Source organism: Notamacropus eugenii, chromosome 3, assembly GCF_028372415.1.
Source record: "Notamacropus eugenii isolate mMacEug1 chromosome 3, mMacEug1.pri_v2, whole genome shotgun sequence".
NCBI lineage: Eukaryota > Metazoa > Chordata > Mammalia > Diprotodontia > Macropodidae > Notamacropus > Notamacropus eugenii.
Window position 1 is genome coordinate 383,844,633 of NC_092874.1, and position 18,550 is coordinate 383,863,182.

The following is an 18,550-nucleotide window of genomic DNA, read 5'->3' on the forward strand; positions in this document are numbered from 1 at the left end:
TATTTTTTTTCTCTTTAAGAAGTAGGACCTTGCTTCTTAAAACCTATATATTAAAGAATCGAGTATTTCTTCTCCCTGTTGCAGTGTAAAATATTACTAATCAAGATCATTTTATATCTCATTTAAAATTTAATACATACCTGTCCCTCCACTATCCATCTGGAGATAGACGTTTTCCCATCATAACCAGGCCGGAACTGAAGAGTTGCTGATCGAGGACTAATATTGGAAATCACCAGATTGGAAGGGGCTCCAGGAAGTTCTGAAGATGAAATAGAGGGGAACAAGACGTTAATTTAAGCTGTCAGGACTCAAGTCTATACATGTATTACATAAATCAATGGTGGTATTCATTATTTCTATAGTAAACATCTTCAGAATACCTACTTAAACAAAAAGCATTAATTTGCTAATAAGAATCAGGAAGAGTGAAACTTTACGAGCAGTGTCACAGGGTTATGATATCTATGATGAAAGGGACATTCTATTTATGTAGTATGTAGTAACCACCCAAAGGCCCACTTACGCTGAAATATTGGTATTTGAAGTTGTTGTTAATAACATCTATGGAATTATAAGCTCCCAGGAGGTCAGAGGACATGCCTTAATTTTCTTTGCATACTCCATAGTGCACAACATGGTGCCTTGTAGATAGGAGGTTCCTAAAAATTAGGGTAGCTGTGAATTAATGAAGAATATGCCCCTTTCTGGTTAATCAGAAGTTGCAGATAATTGAATATCCCTCTGTTGTTTTACAATTCTACCTAGATAATATGAATGGGGTGGGAACAAGGGGAGGAGAATACCTGATGAAGCATTCTTTTCAAGACAACAAGATGCAAATAGGTATCATCATCTATAATGGGGATAAGCTAGAAAACTTCCCAGTAAGATCAGGGGTAAAGTAAGGATGCCTATTATCTACTGTTATTCAATATTTTTCTCAAAATAGTAGTCATATATATAAGACCAAAAAAAAATTAAAGAAATTAGAATAGCCAATGAAGAAACAAACTATCACTCTGCAGATGATATGATGGCATACTTAGGGAAACCTAGACAATCAACTAAAAAAAAAACTAGCTGAAACAATTAACAACTTCAGCAAAGTTGCAGAATGTAAAATAAACTCACATAAATCATCAGCATTTATATGTGTGTGTGTGTGTGTGTGTGTGTGTGCACGCGCATGTATTACCAACAAGGTGCAATAGAAAGAGATACTCAGGGAAATCCATTTAAAATATCTATTTAAAAAATCCATTTAAAATGTAAAATGCTTGGGAGTCTACCTGTTAAGACAAATCCAGGAGTTATATGAACACAATTTGAAAATACTTTTCACACAAATAAAATCACATCTAAAGAACTGGAGAAATACTAATTGTTCATGGGAAAGTCAGTCCAATATAATAAAAATGAGAATTCCACCTAAATTAATTTACTTATCAGTATCATACCAATCAAATTAAAAAAAAATGACCAAAATATAAAATATTGGTTTTATAGGGCTAGAAAAAACAGACCAAAATTAATCTGGAAGAACAAAAGGTCAAGAATATCAGGGAAATCAATGCAAAAAAAAAATGTGAAGCAAAGTGGTCTAGCAGTACCATATTTCAAACTGTATTACAAAGCAGTAATCATGAAAACAATCTAATAGGGGCTGAGAGAGAGTGGTGGATCAATGTAATAGATTAGGTACACAATATACAGTAGTGAATGACCACAGTATTCTAGTGCTTGACAAATGGAAAGATCCAAAATTTTGGGTCAAGAATTCATTATCTGACAAAAATTGCTGAGAAAACTGGAAAGCAGTTTGGTAGAAACTAAGAATAGACCAACATTTCATGCTGTATACCAAGATAAGATCAAAATGGATCTATAATTTAGACATAAAAAGCAAATTAAGGGAGCATGGAATATTTTGCCTGTCAGATTTATGGATAAGGGAAGAATTTATGGGTAAATAAGAGACAGACAGGATCAAGGCAAGTAAAATGGATAAGATTGATCATATCAAGTTGACAAGCTTTTATATGAATAAAACCAATGCAGCTAAGATTAGAAGGAAAGCAGGAAACTTGGGGGAAAATTTATAGTAAGTTTCTCTGACAAAGGATTTATTTCTAAAATATACAGAGAACTGAGTCAAATATATAAGAATACAAGTCAAGCCTCAAATGGTAAATGGTCAAACAATATGAATACGTAGTTTTCAGAAGAAGAAATTAAAGCTATCTATAGTTATATGAAAAAAATGCTCTAAATCATTATTGATTAGAGAAATGCAAATTAAAACAGCTCCGAGTTTGGAAGGGATGCAGAAAAACTGGGGTACAAATACACTATTAGTGGATTTCTAAACTGATTCAGTCATTCTCTAAGTAGTTTGGAACTATGTCCTAAGGGCTATAAATCTGTGCAAATGCTTTGATTTAGTAATGCTATTAATAAGTCTGTACCCCAAAGAGATCAAAGAAAAAAGTAAGGGACCTATTCTTACAAAAATATTTATAACTCTTCATGGTAACAAAGAAGTGAAAATTGAGGGGATTCCCATTAACTGGGAAATGACTGAACAAGTTGTGGTATACGATTGTGATGAAAGATTTGTGCTAAAAGCCATGACAAGCGGGATGTTTTCAAGGAAACCTGGAAAGAATTATATGAACTAATGCAAAGTGAAATGAGCAGAATCTAGAGAACATTGTACATAGTCACATCAATATTATATGATGATTGACTGTGAATGACTTAGCTATTCTCATCAATACAAAGATCCAAAACCATTTGGAAGGGCTTATAATGAAAAACGCTATCCACAAACAGAAAAAGAACTAATGGATTCTGAATGCGGATTAAAGCATAATTCTCAAACTTTATTTTTCTCATGTTATTTTGGTTTTCATTTTCTTTTGTAACATGGCTAATATGGAAATGTTTTGTATGACTGCACATGTACAGTCTATATCAAATTGCATGCCCTCTCCAGGACGGGGGAAGGGGAATGATGGGAGGAGGGAAGAAAGAAACAAATCTGGAACTGAAAAAATTTTTAAATGAACGTTAAATTTTTTTTTTACATTTAATTGAGAAAAAAATAAAAATTTATTAACAAAATATATGAAAATAGGTGTCCAGCATTTGAACCTGGAGCTTCCTGGGTCCTATTGCCAGGATGACCAAATCCTGGTTGATGCACAGACCATTTGCACACTTGTCTGTTTTCTCTGGCAATAAAATTAGGGGAAGATGGGAATGGGATGTGATTCCAGATATGTGCAATAATTTTTGATCTAGGACTTACATATAACAGCAGTTCTACGACACAAGGCTCTTTTAAACAGCTAATATCTTACCTGCAGTTACTTATGACTTTAAAATGAAAGGTTGAAAAAAGTGATGCTGTCTAAAACCTTAAAAGTAATTCAGGGAAAGAATGTGTAATGTAAAAGAATCTGGCACAAGGAAACGGGTTAGAATTAAGAGAAAGAAAATACAATCAATTCATGTAGTAGAAAAAGCTACCAGATAACAACATGCCTGGGGAACAGTTCCTCAATTTCTCATTGCTGGGGATATTCAAAAGGAGCCGTCACATGGGGACAATAGCATTACTTTGGTGATTGTTCCAATATTGGTTTATGTAGGAATGACAGTATTTCAAAAGTTCTTGTCATATCTAATTTTATGAATTTTGGACAGAAAATGTTTAAATCAAAAGAAGAGCAATTCTTTTTGAAAAATTTCTCTACATTTCTCTGAGATTCTGATTCTATAAAATACTCTTCATTCATGAATATAGATTTTAAGTTTAGCAAACAGAATCTAGTGATGTCAGCATCATGTGACTTTTGCTTTAATCTAATTACTAGAATCTGCAACGGCATTTTATGACCTCCCTTTGGTTTCAGGTGATCTACCCTGAAAATATAGTAATAGAAACTCAATAGCCTTCCTTAATCATGGTTATCAACCATTTATTTAATACAGTTGTGCTTCATTTCCTCATATAATTCTTTATTCTGTGCATCACCAGGTACATTGCCAATCACAAAAATAAAAGGATGAAAGGCTTCCAGAGGTCAGCTAGTCCATTTTTCTGCCCCTTGCTAGGATTATACCTTAAATTGTACAGTACATATAAAGGTTTATTTCTTTTCACATAATAGATTCACTTTTAAAGTGTTATGCACAGTCTATAATTTAAGTCATCATTATGTTAATAATAATCATAATTTATCTTCTATTAAAATCTCTGTCTTATGCTTTATTGTGGCATAGTGGTGATCCTTGGTTCTCTAAGATTACACCAGAAGGGTAAAACCTCCAGAAATTTTTACTAAACTGAAAACATTTCCAGTATAGGCTCAGTGATAGACTGCTTGTCTGTCTGTCTTGTCTTCTAACTACTGGCCTGGTTAAATTTGGAGAGGATCATCACCAGAAAATTGATCGACCTTCCAATCAATAAGCAATTATACCTACTGTGTGCTAGCCATTATTCTAAGCCCTGGGGAAACAAAGAAAGATATAAAACAGTCCCTGTTCTCAAGTAACTCATAGTCTACTCAGGGAGATAAAATTTAAACAGCTAAGCAGCTACAAGATATAAACATATAAATTGAATGTATTTAAAGAAGGAAGGCAATACAGTTAGGAAGGCCAAGAAGAGTGGAATTTTAGCTAAGACTTGAAGGAAAACTGGGAAACCAGGAAGCTGAGTGTTGCAGGCATGGGAGACAGCCAGTGAAAATGCCCAGATTCTGGAGATGGATTGTCTTACTCAAGGAACAGTGAGGAGGCCAGTGTCACTGGATTGCAGAATACGTGGAAAAGAGTAAGGTATAAGAAAAGCACAAAGGTAGAAAGGGATCAAGTTATGAAGAGTTTTAGAAACCAAAAAGAACACTTTATATTTGATTTTGGAGGTAATAGGGAGCCACTGGAGTTTATTAAATAGGAGCTGTGACATGGTGAGACCTATGGTTAAAGGAGATCAATTTGACAATTTGAGTAAAGGAATGTAGAGAGACTTGAGGTAGGGAGATTCAATCACCAGTAGTACAGTAAAACAGTCTAGAGGGAGGTGATGAGGGCCACTAAAGTTTTTCTCTCCTCTTTGGCTATGGCTACTCATAAATGAACAAATGAATGAATGAAAAATCATTTATTAAGTGCCTACTATATGCCAAGCACAGAGGACACAAAGTTATAGGGATAGTGATTGGTGCCCTACTACAGTGTGTCACCACAGCCCAGCAATGAGGAAGGAGTGCTTAGCAAGGAAATGTCATTAGAGTAGTCCTTAGTTGCACATAGCTCTGGAAAGATCTTATCTCTACATCAGTATCCCTCAAGAAAAAAAAATCCCCACTCATGACTTAACAGTTATCCTGCTAGATAAAAGGGTTTCCTTTCATTAATGATATTTTTATACCACACTTATTTCCCAGTACACCTCTCTCATCCTTGAATCCTCTCTCGTATCAAAGAAAAAGTTACATAAAACTGACTGATACAGAGAGTGAACACAACATTCTGGACCCAGAAGTCACTAAATCTGTCCAGAAAAGTTTATTTCATCACCTGTTCCTCAGGACCAAAATTGGTCATTACAACTATTCAGAGTTTGGCTTCTTTTAGTATTAAAAAAAAAACCAAACAAATCCCCAAAACATCTGTTTTAGTATTTTATAACCATAAAGAAAGGATTTCCCTTTGGTCTGATTGAAATCATGCCCACTTCACTTTAACTATTTCTCTTCTATTGTTCCACCCAAGCAAGGCAATAAGAACCCACCATACAATAGAGTTACTTTAGGGAAACAAAGCTACCTATGAGATGCAAATTATTATAATTAGACTGCATTCAATTTCACATGTCTGAGAGCTGAAAGACTATGAAATTTCACAAACCTGGTGGAACTCCAGAAGAAATAGTGGATGAGGTCACCAGGCCAATCCCTGTCGCTGTGACAGCTGCCACTTCAATGGTGTAGGTGGTGAGAGATGATAATCCTTTAATTTTATATTCGTGGGTTGTATTATTTAAAGTAAGTGTAAGACGGGAGTCGTTTCTACTGTACACCTCCCAAGAAATTTGATAACCTAGAAAACAATGACAAAACAGCTTGACAATCATAATCATCTTGTGTTTATTTTTTTTGTTTCAAGTTCCTTAATTTGCTTTAAAAACATTTTAATGAGTCAATGCTCAGTTTTTAAATATCTTCCTTTGGTATTTGCACAGCTGTCCTAGTCTTTCCATTACACTGTCCATTATAGTTGCTATAAAGGCGGCACAACAGATAGAGGCATCAGACCTGGAGTTAGGAAGACTCATCTTCCTGAATTCAAATCTGGCCTTGGATGATTACTAGATGTATGACCCTGGTCAAGCCATTTAATCTAATGTGCCTTAGTTTCCTCATCTATAAAATGGGCTGGAGAAGGAAATGGCAATCTATTCCAGCATCTTTGCGAGAAAACCCCAAATGGGTTCATGAAGAGTCAGACACTACTAAAACAACTGAACAATAACAAAATTAATTAATATTTCCCCTCTTTTATCTTTTCTTGATTCAAATGATTACAATCACTTATCATTTCTAAAAAAAAAACTTTTGTGGTGTTTTGCTTTTAAAAGTTTTTTTCTGTTTGTTTTGATTAATATTGCTTCATGTTTTGCATATTCTTTGCTGGTGTTTTGTTTTTTACCCTTTGTTCTCTAGTGAGATTTTAGTCTCCTTTGTACTCCATTCCATCAAACAGCCTAACACTTCACAATTTAGTTGACTCCAGATATCTTTATGATTTGGGTTCAGAGGCAAAAAAGGCCTATGTGGCTCTTGAAATCAAAACTTTTTATAAGAAAGCTTAATGATCACACACGAGGAAGCTCTAAAAATATCACTTGATGATAGAGGCAATGATGAAAGGTCTTAGGATGTTCAAAGTTGAAGGAAAAAAGAACCACAAGAAAATGTATTTTTCCTTACTCTTAGCCAATGATCTTGATGCTAAAAAAAATTAAAAAAATTAACCTCCTCAAGTATCATTTCTTTGAGATGGAAATAATGAAAATAGTTATAGACATTAATGCACCATGCAGAAACCAAGAATTGCGAGCATACAATACATCTAGACTGATTCTTAATAGCTTTAAGGAAAAAAATAGATTAAATGTCAGGAACTGATGTCAGAAGCAGCTGCAGTACTCTCTCCATGCATCTAATTTCAGTGGCCTTCCTATGCAACATTCTTATGGTAGCTTTGAGGCCACATGTATCCTTGACCCCACATGTGGCCCTCTAGGTCCTTGGGTGCAGGCTTTTGATTAAGCCTAAGTTTTATAGAATAAATTCTTTTATTAAGGGAATTTGTTCTGTGAAGTTTGGATTCAGTTAAAGGGCTGTACTTGAAGACCTAGAGGGTCCTGAGACTTAGGGAGTGATCTTCAAGGATTAGCTCCCCCTGGGATAGAAGTATAGAATAAAGGCAGTTAGGGCTAAGGGCTGCTTACTCTATTTGTCAATGTCTACTTGTTACCACTGTGCATCTAAATCATCTAATTTTTTAGTCATCTTGTCTCACTCATATTTCCTGGTTTCTGAACATTCTTTGATTCAACAAGCATTTATGAAGCACCTGCTTTATATCAGGCACTGTGACATGAACTAGGCCTAGAAAGAAAAACAAAAAAACAGTTCATGCCTTCAAAGAGTTCATATTCTATTGGAGAAGGTGTGGGAAACAACAATAATTAACACATCAATCAATAAGAATTTTTAAAGTACCAACTATGTATCAGATCCTATGTTAGGTGCCAAACATACAATGGCAAAACTGAAGTAGTATCTGTTATCAAGAAGCTTACCTTCTAAAGAGGGAACTAACACACATACATAACTATATCCAAAATACACACAAAATGAATACAGGGTAAATTCATGGGAGTCAGGCAACGCTAACAGCTGGAGAAAGTGATGGGACTAAGAAAGGTTTCATAGAGAAGATGGTTGTTGGACAGTGTCTCATCAGAAAGAAGGGATCCTTAAAGTCTAGTAAGGTAAAATGGACGCCAAGCTTGGGAGATAGTCAGTGCCAAATCAAGATCACATAGTGTTTGGTTATGAAGAGCACCAGTAAGGCCAGTGTGACTGGATCATAGAGTTCAGGAAAAGGGAGTACTATATAAATCCGTTAGAAAGGTAGGCTGGGGCCAGCTTGCAAATGGCTTTAAAGGACAATCAGAGTAGTTTATATTTGGTCATAGAGGAAATAAGGAGCCACTGGAGTTTTTTTGTTTGTTTGGACAGGGGAATGACATGGATAGATTTGCACTTCAGGAAAATCACTTTGGAAACTGGGTGGAGAATAGATTAGAGAAGAAAGAAAAGGAGAGGAGGAAAGGGAGGGAGGAGGCAGGGAGATCAGCTTAGAGGGAACTGCAAAAGTTCAGGTGAGACAGTGACAGAATTAAGACATGAGTAGAGAGAAAGGGGTAAGTAGGAATATTGTTGTAAAGGTAGAAAGAACAAGATTTGGTACCTCAATAGATTATGTGTTGTGAGGAAGAATGAAGAGTAAAGTATAACTCCAGGGTTGTAAGCCAGAAAGATGATGATGCCCTTGACAGAAATAGGTAAGTTTGAAAGAGACTTTAGTTTGGGGGGGGGGGAAAGATGTGTTAAGTTTTGGACATGAATTTTAGATGTCTATGACACATTCAGTTTTATATATATAATAGAAAATTGCTGATAGTGCTTGAGAGAGAATCTAGTACTGCACATAAAGAGCTAGAAATAATCTGATTTGAGATGATTATTGAACCCAAAAGAGGTGATTAGATCACCAAGTGAAACTGCAGAGAAAAATAAAATAAGACCCAAAATAGAGCCTGAGGCATGCTCAAAGTTAGAGAATGGAATATGGATGATGAATCAAAAAAGCAGATTGAGATAGAGTGGTCAGAAAGGCAGGAGGAGAACCAAGAGAGAGTAATGTCATGAAAAACCAGAGTGGAGAAAGTATTAGAAGTGAGTGTGAGGAGAGAAAATTAAAGTAATAGGTATAGGCAGTTTTGGAAAAGAGTTAAAGCATATCAGTTTAAAGAGATGGTAGAATATATATTTTTTCCAGGATGGGGGAGACTTGGAATCTTTGTAAATAGTAGGGAAAAATTAGGAGATGGGGAGACATTCCAGATTATACGTATTAGATGATTGTGGTGGCAATCTGCTGGAGAAAATAAAAGGGGATGAGATCAAGGGTACATGTAGAGAAGATGATCTTGGTGAAGAGAATGGCCATTACTTATCAAAGACTAGAATAAAAGAAGAGAGAATGAAGGATGAAGGCAAGGGGCTTTGAGAAGTACGAATGGGAAGAAGAGGGAGTTCATGATGGATGGTCTCCCTTTCCTTAGGTAAGTGGAGCAGTGGATAGAGCATTGGCCCTGGAGTCAGGAAGATCTGAATTCAAATCCAGCCTCAGACACTTAACACTTACTAACTGTGTGACCCTGGGTAAGTCACTTAACACTGATTGCTTCACTAAAGAAAAGAGAAAAGGAAAAGGATTGTCTTGCTGCAGTAAGGGTCCAGTTGATATTAGGAACATACATTTGCATTGGCTATGTGATTTATTCTAGCTCCATCATGAAACAAATGTAAATGTACACAAAATAACTACAAATGAGTAGTAGGGGGGAGGGAAGATTTACTATATAGAGCAGTGGCAAGAAAGAGCAGGGTACTAAATTATACATTTACTGTTTTTATATTACTAAATAAAACATATTGCTTTATGTTACTAAATTAATGTTAACATTATCTATTTTATTTTATTTATTATATTAAATGTTTCCCAATTATATTTTATTCTGTTTCAGGTAGCATTGGAGAGTTTTGTTGGCATTATGAAATCAATGGATAGCGTGTTGATACCTCTGATTTAGGAAATAAGGAAAGGCCTTCTATTAGGAATTAACTTGAGTTAGCTGGTCAGCTCTTCCTTTCTGTGGTATTTGACTTGCCAGTTTGCAATTTTAGCTGCCTATCCATGCTTGTACATGCTTGTAAGTAGATTGACTATTCCATTATTAATCTATGGTTTTTTTTATTGTGATATCCATTTTTTACTCTATCTTGCGCCTATTGCTAATGTCTCTTATTCAAACCACCTATCCATCAGACACTTGGAGTTGTTAAATAGCTATAGTCCAACATAATATTAAAGGTCTATAAGCTAACAACGTTGTGCTTTATTTAGTTCTTTCATATTCGATCATTCAGTGACTTAGAATGAATTTCTTATTGATGATGCTCAAGGGTAAATAGAAGACTTCCAAATAACTATTGTGACACATTTTTTATGTGTATGGACAAACTTGGAATAACCACCTAGGTGTTATCTGAACCAATTCTCTTAATAGTTCAGAATATAATATTGATGTTGCCAAGCCTATTCCCAAGGCATAAAAACCTAGCGTTACATAATGTTGAACCTGTGTGGTAGTTAACTTTAGCTGCTGAAAACCATTCACCATCAAAATGCACAAAAAATGGTGGCAATGGGTGAAAATACTGACCTGGAGCAGGAGTAAAATGGTAGCCTTTAGTGAGCACTCTAATTACAGCGATTTGGTAGAGAACTGTTATGATCTATTGGCATAAAACTGATAAAATTATATACTAAAAACAATAAGGATAACCATAGTCATGCCAATAAAACCTGATTTAATCAGGCTAGGACAAATAAAAACAAAATTGAATTGAATGAGCTGGACCAAGAATACTTAATAAAAATTGCATCGAAAGTCCAGTCATACACAGATGGGAAAAACTTTGGGCCATGTGGTGAGGAAAGATGTCCTCTATTTTATAGGCAACTTTTCCAGGGATGTGTCTGATGGAGTCCAATCATTCTGGACAGCAAATGTTTCATCTGGCTCTAATGTAAGCTAGAGGAAGGAAGGTGCCACAGACCCTTCCTTCTGTATTGGCACTCCACCTTCTCCATAAATGGCTGCCTAACGGAGACTAATGACCAGAGGAGTTTCAGAAATAATTTTCTGTTGATCTGAAGTAAATTCTCTACAAGAGAGCAGTACATCCAATCACAAACTGTCTGTCTATATTCTAGCCCTCATAAATCAGAGTTTACAGAAGGAGAGAGGAAGATACTGAAATTTACAATGAGAGCAGTGGGTAATTTACTAAGAAGCCTGGCTCTTTCCCCCATTCTTTGTGCCTTTCTCTCATTCCAGACCTCAGAATTAAAAAGAAATCACAGTGAATGATATCTATGAACCAAAGCTAACAAAATGGTAGCTTCTTAACAGGTATGTAGACCTTAAAGTGCACTGTACAAAGCACCAAGCTAATCAGTCTATCAAACTATTCCAGCAGCTGCCTTTAATAGCAAAGCACAGCTTTAATAGGAAGTCTCAGAAGGATCATTAGAAGGAATAAAATTTTCCTGGAATTGGAGCCGTGGGTTCTTGTTTCTCTCACTAACATAGATTTTATTTTTGGTTGCATCTCTTTAGGAAACACTCAAACATTTGGCACGAAATAGACCTGTGTGGTAGTACTGTCATGCTCCATTGGAAGTCCAAGTCATTCTTAGAGATGCCAATCTGTCACCAACAGAGTAGAGCTCCACAATAGCCAATGCATTATGGCTTGTCTTATTGGGGGCAGGTTACTAATTATTACATTCCTTGGGGAGGTGCCTGAAGCATGGCTGAACAGAGGCTAATGAAATCATTCTAATGGCTTAGTCTTGTCCCTCTCCGGGACCTTTCTCTCCCACAGAGATAACAAAAGAACTACAGCCAGGAATTATTTCATTATTACTGCTATCCAACCATCTTTAAGGTGAAATTATTTAATGGTGAGTTGAGATCGAGGGAACAGAGTCTAAAAGAGAGAAGATGGGAGAGGAGGAAAAACAAAGACAAGCAGCATTTCCACTTTAAGAAGTGTAGAATAGAAATGACTTGAGGACAGAGGGGTACTTTTCAGGTCATTTGTTATTGTTGTTTTTTGGTTTGGTCTAGAATCATATCAATCAGTCTTTTAATCAATAAGAATTTATTAAGTTCCCACTACATATCAAGCATTGTACTCAGTGCTGGGACTACAAACATAAGTGTGAAATGCTCCCTACTAACAAGGAGCTTACATTCTATCAGGAAAGACAACAAATATGTACACATACATGCATGCACACACACACACACACACACACACAGACAATAGATTGGATAAAGTTAAACTGAAGTCAGTTCTAAGACAACCCAATACTCCCATACAGGAATAGAAATGCAACCAAGTGTTCTGTAGGAGAATGTCACTTTTTGTTATTCTAGCATTCCCTTCTATAGCAAAGGGGTAAACAATGCTATCATAAACAACAGATTTTGCTTGAAATTAAAGGTATTTATTTAAATAAAATCTTGTAATGAGCTCATTAAATTCTATTAGCTAGTTAAAAAAAAACAGATGATCATAAATTAGAAGTATTGCCAGTGTCTGTTTAGCAATAAAAGGTTTGCCCAACTCAGATGATTATGCCCATGTATTTTCTTGTTGATCTAAATGGGAATAAAATATGCTGCCTTTTCTGAAAGGGCAGAACAGGTGTCTACATTAGGGAGAAACAAATGTGTATTTCTGATTTTTAAAAAATGATAGTCCTTTGAGATTAAAAGTATCTACTAGGAAACTTAGCTTGATATCCAATATTTTTGTTTACATGTGAAACTTATATATGTGATCATATATAGGTCTCATTCAAATTGTCTTCCTTCTGAAATCAATAGTAAGTAGGCAGCAAAGAAGAACCAGTAAATAAGGAGAGATTGAAAGAGAGAAAGGAGATAATAGCTGCAACAGTCTACTAGAAGATATTCAAGGGAATGAGGCCAAAGGTTCATGTTTAGGGGTTGGTTTTGGCAAGTAGTTGGCATTGTCTTCATCTGAAATTAGAGTGAAGGGCTTGAGGAGGGATGAGAAGGTTTGAATCACCACTGGGGAGAGTGGGATAATTCATTGATCTGGAAGGAGTGGAATGATTTACTTGAGATTATTATTGTTGTTTAGCCATTCATTTGTTACAAACTCTGTAACCCATGGACCACAGCAGTCCAAGCTCTTCTGTCTTCACCATCTCCTGAAGTCTGTACAAGTTCATATTCATTGTTTCCATGATGCAATCTATTCAACTCATCCTCGGTCATCCCCTTTTCTCTTTGCCTTCAATCTTTCCCAACATCAGGATCTTTTCCAATGAATCCTGTCAGCCTCAGTGCTTGATATCCCAGTGAATAACCTGAATTAATTTCTTTAAATATTGACTTATTTGATCTTCTTGCCATCCAAGGGACTCTCAAAAGTCTTCTCCAGCACCACAATTTGAAAGCATTGATCACACAACACTCAGTTTTTTATAGAGTTTAACTGTCACAGTCACACCTTGCTACTGGAAAAACCATAGCTTTGACTATACAGACCTTTGTCTGCAAGGTGATGTTACTGTTTTTTAGTATATTGTCCAAATTTGCATAGCTTTCCTTCCAAGGAACAGACATCTTTTAATTATATGGCTGCAGTTGCCATCTGCACTTATCTCTGAGTCCAAGAATATCCAATCTGACACTGCTTCTGTTTCTTCTGCTTCCATTTCCCAGGAAGTGATGGCATCGGTTGCTGAAATCTTAGTTTGTTTTTGTTTTTGTTTTTTATGTTTAGCTCCAAGCCAGCTTTTACACTCTCCTTTTATCCGTTTCAAGAGGCTTCTTAATTCTTCATTTTCTGCCATCAGATTGGTATTGTCATCATATCTGAGATGATCTATCTGCTTCCATTTTATGGAGTTGATATTTTTAATCAACAAAATATATCAAGTTAGTAGGCCAAGTTACTGGAAGAAAGGCCCAAAGTAACAGGTATGCTACACAAAGTAGAAGAGCCAGGGCAACTGTTGATATAAATACTGAAGGTATTAATGCTGCTTTTTCAAACAGAAAAGTAGCAATTCCCATGTTCAAGGAAAATCCCATCTTTTGCATATGACCTTAGCCACAATTGTTCATGACAATTTGGGGTTCATCATGCCACAATTAAAAGAGTGTTGAATGTGGAATCAGAGAACCTGGGTTCCATTAATGACTATGTCACTTATTACATGTATGAACTTAGGTAAGTCACTTAATCCCTCTGGGTTTCAGTTTCCTCAGCTCTAATGAGGGGATTAGACAAAATTAGGGTTTTTAATTGTGTGTGCACGTATGTGTGTTTGTATACCCATGCACACATGTGTATATATTGGACTCCTTTGACAGTCTAGTGAAAAGAAAGCAAATCTATTGAATTACATTTATAAAAAATAGTTTTTTTTAAGTTCATAAATTCTAAGTTAAAAACCCTTGGATTACATGATTACAAAGATTGTTTCAAGTTCTATTGTATTATGATCAGTGAGTGCTCCTCCAGTTCAAAGAACTTTAATGTTGGGAAACCATCATGTCCTACTTGCATTCATCTGTTGCCGAAGAAGACCATGCCATCAGAGAGATGAAGACATGACTTGCACTTGACTGTGTTTTGAGGGAGAGAGGGTTTTGCAAGATCACCAGCCTCACTTCTCCTCCATCCTATTTATAAGTATTAGGTTTCTCCATATGCAAATGAGAAGCCTAAGTGGCTTGGGACAGGAACTCCCTTTTATCTTTTCCTATGTCATCTAAAACCAAATGACAACCTAGATTCTAAGTTAAGAACCTTTGAACAACCATGTCTCTCCCATTCCCAAATGCTACCTAGCAGTACAAGTGTCATATAGAATATTAAATTTGGTAGGGACCTTAAATGCTACCCATCCCAACTCATACCTGAACATAAATTTTCCCAATAATATCCCCACAAGTGGCCATCCAGTTTTCAATTTAACCAACATTTATGAAATGGCCATCATGTACAAAGCACTATGTTAGGCATTAGGGATATAAGTCAAGAAGGGAAAATAAAATAATCCTCTCATTTCACTGAAGAGCATATATATTTTTGAAAACCTCTAAAGAGGAAGAATTCTATTAGTCATCTTGAGAATTAGTCCATCCCATATGTGAACAGCTTAAATTGTTAAGGAATTTATTATTATCCCAATTTTACAGACATGAAAACTAAGGCTCAAAAATGTTAAAACAAAGACATAGGGCTTTACACTTGCAGGAGACTTAACCATTTGGTGTCCAAAACTCTGCCTCTCACTCTCCCTCTTGATTTCCCTTATGGTGCTCCTAACCCAATCCATTGGAGCCACCATCAGTGACTCACAATGGGGGTGGGGAGCAGTTTCCATATTCCACTGTTTGCATGATAGCGAGATATTGAGTAAAGAGGGCGAAACTCATCTCACTACCACAGATTCAGGCATATGGGAGTTGGGGTGGATATATCTCCTTGGATTTCCATTTAATGCATCTCTACATGGAAATAGGGTCTCTAGTGTTGTTAGTACTGGACTTCAGGTACACTGTGGGTTAAATAATCTTTTGAGGAATACTATCCTGTACATAATTCTGTTTCTGTGGGGAAACACACTTCAAGTTCCAAACATCTGATTTAAACATTAACTTTTGGAACACAATCTGTTTCCAAGTTGGAAACTGCCTGTAACTTCAAAACTGAAACCCGTGTTCAGTACCTTACTGCATCTGTTGTATGACAGACAACCAATGAGTACACGGTTGCTTTGCTTTCCTTGTTTCTAGTTATACATGAGTTGGGTAGTAGAGAAGGAAAGGAGAGGGACCAGATGGAGCTATTTGACCCTCTCAATAAAGGTGGTACATACCTAGAATTCCAAAGGCTCAAAGTGGAGAATGGAGTTTAGTTATTTAGATAATTTGTACACTAATTTCACATATGTACAGATTGTAACTAGCAAGTTTTGCATATGGGGTGTTTATTACTATAATTTATTATAATAATATATTATAATTAACAGTAAACTCACCCTTAAACCAACTTTGACAACTTTATTGAAAGTGGGAGAGAGATACCAGGCCTCCAGGAGGCTAGGGACAATGGAAGTTTAGAAGGGGTGGTTATGAAGCATCATCTAATAACTTCCTAATTTAATCAATTATTTATACTAACTATGTAGTAAGTTCGTTGTTTCCTTGCTATTGAAAAATTATCAAAGTCTTGTAACATTCTAGTGCCTGGGGAAAAGCTTAATCACCTTAACCTAATTATGGCTCTGAGTATGGGGAAGAGGCAACGTTACATCTTAAGCTATTGAGAAAGGACAAGAATAGGTCCTATTGTGCCTAAGATTCAAAGAGTGTACACCATGTTTATGTGTGTATTATATGTGACTACAGAGGAGTTTTGATAATTAAGTGATTGTTTTAGGGTAGGGCTCTTCAACATCAACCAATTATGAACTTCCACCTTAAATTTCTACAAAGATTTAAAGTGTCCAAAGCATGTTCACGTGTAGCTCTTTTCTTCCAACAACCCTACGAAGTAGATGGCATGTGGATTCTCATCCCTATGCTGCAGATTAGACTAACAGATTGCCAGAGGGGTCCATGACACACAAAAAAGAGGAAATCAACATCTAGAGAGATTATGTGATTTTTCTAAGACCACACAGCTACTAAGTGGCAGAGTGGAAACTGGCTTTCTATACCCTAGGGATGTGAAAATGATCAGATATGTCTGAGGAAGATTTTTCCCCTTCCTCTAAAACATAGGGCACTTCAAGGACTGACAGAGAGATGGGTGTGGCCTCAGTATGAAGGTAAAAGGGCATCTCTCACACAGATCATGGATCCATTTCCTATTCCGCCAAGTTCTAAAAAAAGTTTCATCCAAGTTTAAAGCTCTGGTTATCCTTTGCCTTCTGGAGATCCAATTGTATCCTTGTCTCTTCAGCAATAGTGATGGCAATGTATCCTTGTAAATGAGATAATATCTATAAAAAGTGTTTAGCACATTCCTGGGACAAAGTAGGCTTATTTTTCCCACTTTTTTTCTGCTCTTTCCTTGTCCTTCTTCCTACTTAGATGCCAATATTTTAGTATCTTCTCTGGTGTGAGGTAAAATGCTAAACTAATAAAAATTATAAATCTACCTAAATTAATTTACCTATTTAGTGCCATACCAGTTAAACCACCAAAGGATTACTTCAGAAAGCTAGGAGAAGAAGTTAATCTGGAAGAATAAAGGGTCAAAGATTCTTATGGGAAATACTGAAAAAAAAAGGAAGCAAAGGTATCTAGCAGTAAGCACCAAGCCTCAAACTATATTACAAAGCAGTGATTATCAAAACTATTTTGTAATGGTTAAAAGATAGAAAGTCTCTCAATGGAACAATTTAGGTACGCAACATACAGAAGCAAACACAGTTATATAATGTTGATAAACTCAAAAACTACAGGTAGACTCACCATTCAATAACGTTAGGAAAACTGGAAAGCAGTCTGGCAGAAATTAGGTTTAGATTAAGATCTCACACCATATAACACAATAAGTTCCAAATAGGTTTATAACAGATATAAAAGGAGATATCGTAAATAAACGGCTTATTGATTTTTTAGAATTGTTGGCTTCTATACTCCCCCTTTCCCACCAAAATTATAGTGAACAAGTACAAGGTCTTGTGATTGCTCAGTATTGTCTTGTATTTTTACTATTATTTTCTTTGAAAATTATAGATATCTTTTATTTTTATATCACTTTTATTTCTGAATACACATATATGCAAACATATAGGCAACATGTATATATATACACACACATACATATATGTATGTATGTATGTATATACATATATACAATGTTCAACAGTCATAATTTCCTATCTCTCAAAAGAAGGGAAAGAAATGTTTCCTCATTTCTTCTCTGGGACCAAGCCTGGTTACTATAATTACAAATTATAAGTTTAAATTTGCTGTTGCTCCTACTGTTCTTTCCATCTGCTCTTTTATAGGCACTACATATATTTTCTTTCCTGGTTCTGATCATTCCTAGTTTTTAAAGTTGTAATCTAAAAATTTACTTAAAGCTTTCCCAACAAAAATAATTTAAAAACAGGGGCAAAAAACAAATTATGTTTTGCATACGAGAGATCTGAGCAGGGTTCTTATTCTATGTCCGCAGAGTCTATGGATAGATTTCAGGGCGTCTGTTTATTTGGATAGGGAAAAAAAAAAATCACAGCTTTATTTTCAGTAACCTCTAACTGAAATTTAACATGTCCTTCAATGATTTGAAAACATTCTTCTAAGAAAGTGTCCATAATTTTCACCAGATTGTCAAAGGTCTCAATGACACAAAAAAGTTAAGAATCCCTCTGTCTTAGAGTGCAAAATGTTTTTTTTTTAATTATTGTTAAAGGGAACTTATATTCTTTTCTCCTTGTTATAGTACTCATAACCAGACTGTTCCCAAAGTCTAAGCAATCTAACATTTCCTTTTTTTCTATGTGTTGCCCAAGTTCTCAGGCACAGGTTCACTATCTT

General features: G+C 35.7%; 1 protein-coding gene across 3 annotated transcripts in view; it reads right to left on the reverse strand.

The window, feature by feature from the left end:
* The window catches only part of SDK1 (sidekick cell adhesion molecule 1), a 1,143,865-nt gene that overhangs the window by 228,313 nt on the left and 897,002 nt on the right, over window positions 1-18,550 (reverse strand). For all 3 annotated transcript variants that reach the window (XM_072597683.1, XM_072597681.1, XM_072597682.1), the window contains exons 22-23: window positions 5,926-6,117; window positions 141-262 (exon numbers count right to left, since the gene is read on the reverse strand). In XM_072597683.1, coding sequence (XP_072453784.1) covers window positions 141-262; window positions 5,926-6,117 — 314 coding nt within the window. The remainder of the gene's footprint in view (window positions 1-140; window positions 263-5,925; window positions 6,118-18,550) is intronic.